Source organism: Salmo salar, chromosome 07 (genome assembly GCF_965601325.2).
Source record: "Salmo salar chromosome 07, fSalSal1, whole genome shotgun sequence".
In the NCBI taxonomy this organism is placed as follows: domain Eukaryota; kingdom Metazoa; phylum Chordata; class Actinopteri; order Salmoniformes; family Salmonidae; genus Salmo; species Salmo salar.
Window position 1 is genome coordinate 18266094 of NC_138297.1, and position 10549 is coordinate 18276642.

Sequence of the window (10549 nt, forward strand, 5' to 3'; positions counted from 1 at the left end):
GTTTTTGGACTGCGCGGTGACATCACCAGGCAGTAAACTAGTTTTTAGACCAATAAGAAATAGTTCCAAATCTCTGCCAATAACAGCTAGTTTTCAGTTTCCCCCTCCCCACTCAGACCACTCCCAGACAGTCCTAGAAAAATTCTTACTCTTTGCTAAGATGCTACTTTTTAAAAAGACAATTATATTGAGAACTGCTGCATTGGACTTTTAACCTCAATTAATTTGGACACACTAAATCAGATTTCATGTACAAAACACAATCAAGCACTCACACAAAAATGTCTGCATTCAAGGATAAGGTGGAAGGCTTTGTCAGAAACTTTGAAAACATTTTAACGGGATAATGTTAGATACCTTATTGCAGTTGTCAAAGTCTTTAAAAGGTTCTATGTGGCTGCAAACCTGTGTGTGTGTGTGTGTATATATGGGACCCATCTCATCCAAAAAGTTGACTCAGGTTTGCCAAAAAGCATCTGGAAGCACCTGGATGATCATCAAGACTCTTGGAAGAATGTTCTATGGACAGATGAGTCAAAAGTATAACTTTTTGGACCACATGGGTCCCGTTATGCCTGACAAATCAAACACCGCATTCCACACTAAGAACCTTATACCAACGGTCAAGCTTGGTGGTGGTAGTGTGATGGTTTGGAGATGTTTTTCTGCCTCAGTACCTGGATGACTTACCTTTACAGAGCAGAATTCATGGTTCCTTCTATATCAGAGAATTCTAAAGGAGAATGTCAGGCCATCCGTCTGTGAGCTGAAGTGCAGCTGGGTCATGCAGCAAGAAAATAATCCGAGACACATTATCAAGTCGACATAAAAATGGCTAAAAAGTTGAAGTTTTGGAATGGCCTAGTCAAAGTCCAGACCTAATCCCAATTGAGATGTTGTGGCAGGACTTGAAACAACATGCTTGAAAACCCACAAATGTCGCTGAGTTAAAGAAGTTCTGCATGGAGAGTGGGCAAAAATTCCTCCAGTTATGTGAGAGACTGATCAACAACTACAGGAAGTGTTTGGTTGCAGTCATTGCAGCTAAAGGTGGCAAAACCAGTTATTGATTGTAAGGGGGCAATTACTTTTTCACACAGGGGCATTGGGTGTTGCATAACTTTGTTTATGAAATTAATGAAATAAGTATGTCATTGTTGGGTTATTTATTCACTCAGGTTCCATTTATCTAATATTAGGTTTTGGTTGAAAATGTGATAGCATTTAGTATGAAAAAATAGAGAAAATTGGAAAGGGGGCAAATACTTTTTCACAGTACTGTATATGGCTGGATAGTTGTGTATTCTCTATTCTGTTTCATAGTGTTGATCTCCCCTACAGGTTCTACCTGAAGCCCAGTGCATCAGGAGACAGTATCCACAGCGCCAGCCACCAGCCCACAACTACGGACTCCACCGTGCTCAAGGTGGGGGGTGCAGCAGACACCCCGCGCCCGGACCTCATCAGCTTCCCAGAATCCTCCTCTGAGGACCCAGGGGAGGTCCCGACCAGCCAAACCGCCACTCACAAGAGGTCTGTTCACAGAAATGCCTGTCTCATGAATGACTTAGTGACGATACTAACACAGGTAGAACAAGGACCCAGATGTTTCACCGGATGTATAAATCTGGTGAGGAGAGGAAGCCCAGTGGCCGGCAGTGGGGGGAGTATGGAGTGAAATGCAATTGGGCCTACATTCCGCAGACATTCCCTAACAGAAACATGCAAATGCATGTTGGAATGCGCCAATAGGGTCTCGCTAGCTTGTTCTTGGCTCTGCCCACTATGCTTCATTTGCTCACATTGAAAAGAACACAGATGAAGTATCTTGGTTTAGTTCTATATACACTGCTCAAAAAAATAAAGGGAACACTTAAACAACACAATGTAACTCCAAGTCAGTCACACTTCTGTGAAATCAAACTGTCCACTTAGGAAGCAACACTGATTGACAATAAATTGCACATGCTGTTGTGCAAATGGAATAGACAACAGGTGGAAATTATAGGTAATTAGCATGACACCCCCAATAAAGGACTGGTTCTGCAGGTGGGGACCACAGACCACTTCTCATTTCCTATGCTTCCTGGCTGATGTTTTGGTCACTTTTGAATGCTGGCAGTGCTTTCACTCTAGTGGTAGCATGAGACGGAGTCTACAACCCACACAAGTGGCTCAGGTAGTGCAGCTCATCCAGGATGGCACATCAATGCGAGCTGTGGCAAGAAGGTTTGCTGTGTCTGTCAGCGTAGTGTCCAGAGCATGGAGGCGCTACCAGGAGACAGGCCAGTACATCAGGAGACGTGGAGGAGGCCGTAGGAGGGAAACAACCCAGCAGCAGGACCGCTACCTCCGCCTTTGTGCAAGGAGGTGCAGGAGAAGCACTGCCAGAGACCTGCAAAATGACCTCCAGCAGGCCACAAATGTGCATGTGTCTGCTCAAACGGTCAGAAACAGACTCCATGAGGGTGGTATGAGGGCCCGACGTCCACAGGTGGGGGTTGTGCTTACAGCCCAACACCGTGCAGGACGTTTGGCATTTGCCAGAGAACACCAAGATTGGCAAATTCACCACTGGCGCCCTGTGCTCTTCACAGATGAAAGCAGGTTCACACTGAGCACGTGACAGACGTGACAGAGTCTGGAGACGCCGTGGAGGACGTTCTGCTGCCTGCAACATCCTCCAGCATGACCGGTTTGGCGGTGGGTCAGTCATGGTGTGGGGTGGCATTTCTTTGGGGGGCTGCACAGCCCACCATGTGCTCGCCAGAGGTAGCCTGACTGCCATTAGGTACCGAGATGAGATCCTCAGACCCCTTGTGAGACCATATGCTCGTGCGGTTGGCCCTGGGTTCCTCCTAATGCAAGACAATGCTAGACCTCATGTGGCTGGAGTGTGTCAGCAGTTCCTGCAAGAGGAAGGCATTGATGCTACGGACTGGCCCGCCCGTTCCCCAGACCTGAATCAAATTGAGCACATCTGGGACATCATGTCTCGCTCCATCCACCAACGCCACGTTGCCCCACAGACTGTCCAGGAGTTGGCGGATGCTTTAGTCCAGGTCTGGGAGGAGATCCCTCAAGAGACCATCCGCCACCTCATCAGGAGCATGCCCAGGCGTTGTAGGGAGGTCATACCGGCACGTGGAGGCCACACACACTACTGAGCCTCATTTTGACTTGTTTTAAGGACATTACATCAAAGTTGGATCAGCCTGTAGAGTGGTTTTCCACTTTAATTTTGACTGTGACTCCAAATCCAGACCTCCATGGGTTGATAAATTGGATTTCCATTGATTATTTTTGTGTGATTTTGTTGTCAGCACATTGAACTATGTAAAGAAAAAAGTATTTAATAAGATTATTTCTTTCATTCAGATCTAGGATGTGTTGTTTAAGTGTTCCCTTTATTTTTTTGAGCAGTATATATAAACTCAGCAAAAAAAGAAACGTCCCTTTTTCAGGACCCTGTCTTTCAAAGAACATTCGTGGCCTTGTGTGTGTTTAAAAAAATAAATAAAAAAAAAGTGCTTCTTGACACAACACCCGCTTAACCCGGTAGTTAGCCCCACCAGTGTGTCAGAGGAAACACTGTACTCCTGGCAACCGTGTCAACGTGCACTGCGCCCGGCCCACCACAGGAGTCGCTAGTGCGCGATGGAACAAGGACATCCCTGCCGGGCCAAACCCTCCCCTAACCTGGATGACACTGGGCCAATGGGCCGGCTGCGACCGAGCCTGTACTCTAACCCAGAATCTCTAGTGGCACAGCTAGCACTGCGATGCAGTGCCTTAGACCACTGCGCCACTCGAGAGGCCAGTTCTAAATATATTTGATACTATTATAAGGGCCATCACGTGTACCCTAATGATGCTAACTTCTTCCTCTTTTAAATTGAACTGTCAGAGCCGAAACATCACAAGCTGACGACTTGACTCACTCTTGCTGTAAATGTTTCTGTTGTTAAAGTTCCTATGTCTCTGTATTTGCCCTCTCCTCTATACGTTTGTCAGTTTGGTACCGGTACCGGAGCCGGCTCAGTCGGACCCTCTGGGCTTGCTGGAACACCAGGCAGGGAAGCGGGGGACGTCTCTGACGCGCAGTAACAGCGTGGGCGGGCCACTACAGAGCCTGGTCTCTGCCCAGAGACAACCCGGACACGGCGTGTCCACCACCAGCCTGCCCTGCAGCCTGACAGAGGTGGTGAGTGTCCTTAGAATGTTTTCATAATGTACCAATAATGTCCTCACAATGTCCCAATAATGTCCTCTCAATCCTTGGACTTGAGTCAATTACATTTCAGTTAAGTCAATTCAGGGTATCAATTGAAATTCATCTTTGAGTCGAAAATGACTTTTTATTTGTGGACTCATTGAAATGTAATTTTCCGGTACTCTAAAACTGCAGCATGCATACTGGCCATGCATTTACAGTGCATTTGGAAAGTATTCAAACCCTTGACTTTTTCCACATTTTGTTACAGCTTTATTCTAAAAGGGATTACATACAAAAAAATCCTCATCAATCTACACACAATACCCCATAATGGCAAAGCGAAAACAGGTTTTTAGACATTTTCGCAAATGTTTGAAAAATAAAAAACATAAGTATTCAGACCCTGTGCTATGAGACTTGAAATTGAGCTCAGGTGGATCCTGTTTCCATTGATCATCCTTGAGTTGTTCCAACTTGGAGTCCACCTGTGGTAAATTCTATTGATTGGACATGATTTGGAAAGCCACACACGTTTCTATATAAGGTCCCACAGTTGACAGTGCATCTCAGAACAAAAACCAAGCCATGAAGTTGAAGGAATTGTCCGTAGAGCTCTGAGACAGGATTGTGTCGAGGCACAGATCTAGGGAAGGGTACCAAAACATTTCTGCAGCATGGAAGGTCCCCAAGAACACAATGGCCTCCATCATTCTAAAATGGAAGAAGTTTAGAACCACCAAGACTCTTCCTAGAGCTGGCCGCCCGGCCAAACTGAGAAATCGGTGCAGAAGGGCCTTGGTCAGGGAGGTGACCAAGAACCCGATGGTCACTCTGGCAGAGCTCCAGAGTTCATCTGTGGAGATTTGAAAACCTTCCAGAAGGACAACCGTCTCTGCAGCGCTCCACCAATCAGGCCTTTATGGTAGAGTGGCCAGACGGAAACCTCTCCTCAGAAAAAGGCACATGACAGCCCGCTTGGAGTTTGCCAAAAGACACCTAAATGAATCGGACCATGAGTAACAAGATTCTCTGGTCTGATGAAACCAAGATTGAACTCTTTGGCCTCAATGCCAACTGGTATGTCTGGAGGAAACCTTGCACCATCCCTACTGTGAAGCACAGTGGTGGAGGTATCATGCTGTGGGGTATGTTTTTCATCTACAGGGAGACTAGTCAGGATCGAATGGAAAGATGAACAGAGCAAAGTACATAGAGATCCTTGATGAAAACCTGCTCCAGAGCGCTCAGACGAAGGTTCACCTTCCGATAATGTTATCTTGTGTGGATGGTCAGAACGAGTTACGCAACTGCCTAAAGTCGTCTGTATGTGTCTCTCTCAGGATGGCCTGGGACAAAAGCGGCCCAACCCCATGCCAGTGTCTGTACCCTACCTCAGCCCCCTGGTCCTCCGCAAAGAACTGGAGACCCTACTAGAGAACGAGGGGGACCAGGTAACACACATTTAACAGACCTAAGAATATCTTCAGAAAGAAGCAACATTTCAACTAGACAGGACAGCAAAATGGAACCCATAGATTGTCACATGTATTATGACTTAGTTATGTGTCAGTAATGTCAAGATGCTATTGTATGCGTGTCCCATTTACTTTTTAAGTCATTTAGCAGATGATCTGGTCATTTTTCAACCTTGCTTTTGCTGTTTACATCATCCCAGTGACTTGACAGATTTGAACAATGAACTGTAGTACCCCTGTTTGAGCACTGTTTAATTCACAACCAGGTGATCTACACCCATAAATTCCTGAGTCAGCACCCCATCATCTTCTGGAACCTGGTGTTTTATTTCTGTCGCCTGGACCTGCCCAGCTACCTGCCTGGCCTCATCCTCACCTCGGAACACTGCAACAACGGAGTACAGGTACATGGCCATGCAGAGCACCCGCACACACCCATGCTCACCCACACACACCCTCCCACCCAGATCCATACATACATACATACATACATACATACATACATACATACATACATACATACTACTCCTCTCCACCCGAGAGTACTGTAACAATAGACTACTGGTCAATCTCACGCAGTTTAGGAACATTGCTCTCTCTACTTATGATCACGCTGTTCAAGTAGGGCAACAGAAAGATGACTGTGTTTGTCTGTATTTTTCATTCACTATGTTTGCAGCTCCCCCAGACCTCCCTGTCCCAGGACAGTAAACAGGTGTATGTGCAGCTGCTGTGGGACAACATTAACCTGCACCAGGAGCCTGGCCATCCCCTCTACCAGAGCTGGAGGACCCTGCGTGAGTACAGACAGAGAGACAGCTCATACGTCTGATCAAGCAATCATCCTCAGAACACTGCATTTGTCTGTCTGTCTGTCTGTCTGTCTGTCTGTCTGTCTGTCTGTCTGTCTGTCTGTCTGTCTGTCTGTCTGTCTGTCTGTCTGTCTGTCTGTCTGTCTGTCTGTCTGTCTGTCTGTCTGTCTGTCTGTCTGTCTGTCTGTCTGTCTGTCTGTCTGTCTGTCTGTCTGTCTGTCTGTCTGTCTGTCTGTCTGTCTGTCTGTCTGTCTGTCTGTCTGTCTGTCTGTCTGTCTGTCTGTCTGTCTGTCTGTCTGTCTGTCTGTCTGTCTGTCTGTCTGTCTGTCTGTCTGTCTGTCTGTCTGTCTGTCTGTCTGTCTGTCTGTCTGTCTGTCTGTCTGTCTGTCTGTCTGTCTGTCTGTCTGTCTGTCTGTCTGTCTGTCTGTCTGTCTGTCTGTCTGTCTGTCTGTCTGTCTGTCTGTCTGTCTGTCTGTCTGTCTGTCTGTCTGTCTGTCTGTCTGTCTGTCTGTCTGTCTGTCTGTCTGTCTGTCTGTCTGTCTGTCTGTCTGTCTGTCTGTCTGTCTGTCTGTCTGTCTGTCTGTCTGTCTGTCTGTCTGTCTGTCTGTCTGTCTGTCTGTCTGTCTGTCTGTCTGTCTGTCTGTCTGTCTGTCTGTCTGTCTGTCTGTCTGTCTGTCTGTCTGTCTGTCTGTCTGTCTGTCTGTCTGTCTGTCTGTCTGTCTGTCTGTCTGTCTGTCTGTCTGTCTGTCTGTCTGTCTGTCTGTGTCATTCATGTATTTTTGGCCATATTTGTTAATGGTCAGCACTTTGGGATGTCTGCTATTAAAAATATCCATACCCATGACACACATTATTCTAATGTATTGAACAGTGAATGTAATGAGTAATGAACCATCTGTTGTTCCCCAGTGGAGAAGAAGGCCACCTTGGCCCCCACAGACCATCAGGAGACACGGACCCTCCTCAACAGCATCGTCCGCAGCATCCAGACGAACGACGTATACGGCCCCATCAATCTGCTCCTCCGAGAGGTCAAGCGGCACCCAGAGGTCAAACGCCAAAGGTACGTCCTCTGAAGCTTATGATTTTGGGTGATCCATTTTGTGAGACGAAAGCATTGCATTTGTCAATGTTCTCTGTTGGTGTCTGTACTGTTTTGATCTATTCATGAATCAATCGATCTGTCTCTTATCAGGGGTATCTATAGGGAGATCCTCTTCCTGGCACTTGTGGCATTGGGACGGGAGAACATTGACGTCGGTGAGTGAACTGTTTTAATGACCCAACCACTCTTGGATTTGGGTAATTCCAATCAACCAATGTGTTGTTGAGACGGCTATAGTTACCACAACTACTATGAGCTTTTCTATCCTGAGTTTGATAAGCTATTTGTATAATAAACCTAATTCTATTTCCAGGTTTCTATCATGTTCTGATTCGATATTCTTCCCTCCTGTGTTTCCAACAGAGGCCTTTGACCGTGAATACCGCCTGGCCTTTGATGATCTGAGCCCAGAGCAGCTCAAGGCCCTGCACAAGATTGACCGGCCACCCAACAGCAATGTCCAGTGGTGCCTCAAGTGCTTTGGAGCTCCAGTCATCTGACCTTGCCACCGCTGCCCTCTACTGGACGGTCTGAGAAGCGCTCCACCTGTGGCCCTCACTCACGCCGTGGAGAGAAGCAGAGAGAGAGACAGAGAAAAAGGGGAAAGAAACTTGATGGGTAGTGGTAGGTCAGGGTGTAAGGGAGAATCTTGGACAGATCATTTTTACACCCTCATATCGCCCAAAGATGGTACTTTAAAAAAAATCCCTATCCCGAAAGGCCCTATTGTTGATGTTTTTTCTCCTGCCTATCGTAGCTCATCCCGCAGGCCGATTTGTAACTCAAATAGTTATTTATGTGAATATTCTGGAGGGTGAGGGAGAGAGACTTGTTCTTTATGAAATGGTGTGTTTCTTTATCGATGTTGTAGAGGGAGTGAAGTGTGTATCTCACTGCCCAGTCCTGAGTGACCTTGCTTCAGCTCTGTCCTACTGTCCTGTAGCCCAACGGTGACCTCTAGAACCACCTTGTAGTAACCTAGGAGGCCATTCACCCAGGGACAGAATACTGATCGTCACTGTCATTGATGTGCACTTTTAGAAACGGTAACTTTACCAGTCCATTGGTTGTCTTTTTTTGTACATATTTTTCTACATGGGGGAAATTTGAAAACCGGGGTTGCCTTTTTTTTTCAAAACGAGGAGGAATATTGGTGCCTTGATAATTTCTCCAGATTCAGTCTTATAAACAAATGTTATTGTCATTGTGGGTGTTTCTCTCGATGCAATTTATTTTTGAGGAGTACTTTTCTCTTGTTTGTGTGTGAATAAGTGTTGGATAAGGGCGGATTGAGGCTGCCGCAGACAGTCAGTCAAGATCAGTTCGAGAACATTCCAGAACCCTGCACTTGTGTCTTAAAGAAAAGCAAGAACTATATGAGGTTAGATTCTTACAATATTGACAACCCAATAGGAGAGAAATACTATACCCAAAAACCTTGAACGTTCCAGACATTTGTGGCGGCTAGACATCAAACGTAAGTGTGAATTGGAAGGGAACTGAGATGCCAAACCACTGAAGTGCAGCTCTTTCCTTCTCCTGCCATCGCTCCATGCCTTAAGCAAGAGACGAGAGCTGTTCTCTCACATGAAAAGAAACCATGGTAAGTTACTGCGGTACCTCAGTGACCAGTCAGTCAGTCCAATGTGTTATGTTTTTAACGATTTTCTTTTTAACTGCAACATACAGTACAGTTAAAACGATTATGGTAAAATATGCCAATATATGCATTTATGTGATAAGAAATCTGCTTGTGTACATGCTTGGGTTACTCCTTAATCATAAACCATAATATATAGATTAGTACATCTTTCTTGGAAAGCATCATGAACCATTGTAGTTATGGCAAATACTGTTTTCTTTGGACAAGCTAGCTTTTAAGGTTTACATATTAGTGTGGTCTGCCTTAATTCATTTTGTCACGTCTTTTTTTGTTTTCCATTGATTGTGAATGGAATATCAATTTTGACAATGAAGAGCGGAAGAGACTTTACACAGAACGTAAAGGACTCATTAAAACCAACGTGATATAGTGTATTCAAACAGAAGAGATGTGCCCAGCGCCTATGAATAGAAATGCCGATCCTAGATCAGCACTCTAAGATGCTTTAAGAATACGGACCCAAATAACATTCCAGAAAGTATCATAACTCCTACAACGGCACTACACACCGCGTTGTAGGACAATGGGTGAATATACAGATGTGTGAATATTCTGTTCATTGTTCAGATTGCGCTGCTTAGATTAGTACATGATTTAACCGCAATTGTTATCCTCTGGTCCAACATTTTTAAAGGTTTAAACATCAAATATTACCACCGATGAACATTTAATTCACCATTTCTTTCCAAATCAGTAAATGGGATGAGAATCTAAAACCTACAGGAAACCTAAAATAACCCTAATTCCAACGATTTGTTGTTATGATATGGTAACATGTTCTGTAGTCCATATAGCAGTCCAATCACACAGTGGTGTTATACGTTTGACTAACTTCTCCTTATATTGAAGTGATCCCACCATATGTGGCATTGTACATTTGAGCGTTTCCTGTTGGCTAAGAGCTTATGATGATATGCTCGCCAGAGGATGTACAGAAAGACCGTTCTATACAAAATGGTTAAACGGACCCTCTACTGTCCTGTGGAATTGATGTGAATGTCTATACACTATTGTGCCGCAATAAATTAGTTGTGACCTGATTCAAAACAAACCCTGCATCTAGTGATTTATTTGCATTAGTCACTGCATTGGTTTGGAGACAATTACTAACCCACTCTTCAACATGGCATTAAGGGAGTACATCTTGCCACCAAAACACCAACACAGTTCTGGAAAAGTAACTTTAGAATGAATGATTTTAAAATGCTAACAATATGTAAAAAATAAATAATACAAATATATACTGAACAAAAATATAAATACAGCATGCAACAATTT

At 44.9% G+C, this 10549-nt stretch overlaps 1 protein-coding gene across 2 annotated transcripts in view; it reads left to right on the forward strand.

The window, feature by feature from the left end:
• Positions 1–10322, forward strand: part of LOC106608644 (DENN domain-containing protein 4C) — a 62751-nt gene extending 52429 nt beyond the window's left edge. For both annotated transcript variants that reach the window (XM_045721593.2, XM_045721594.2), the window contains 8 exons: positions 1342–1533; positions 4015–4204; positions 5557–5667; positions 5958–6095; positions 6371–6488; positions 7413–7566; positions 7699–7763; positions 7972–10322. In XM_045721593.2, coding sequence (XP_045577549.1) covers positions 1342–1533; positions 4015–4204; positions 5557–5667; positions 5958–6095; positions 6371–6488; positions 7413–7566; positions 7699–7763; positions 7972–8108 — 1105 coding nt within the window. In that variant the 3' untranslated portion in view covers positions 8109–10322. The remainder of the gene's footprint in view (positions 1–1341; positions 1534–4014; positions 4205–5556; positions 5668–5957; positions 6096–6370; positions 6489–7412; positions 7567–7698; positions 7764–7971) is intronic.
• Positions 10323–10549: the final 227 nt, after the last annotated feature.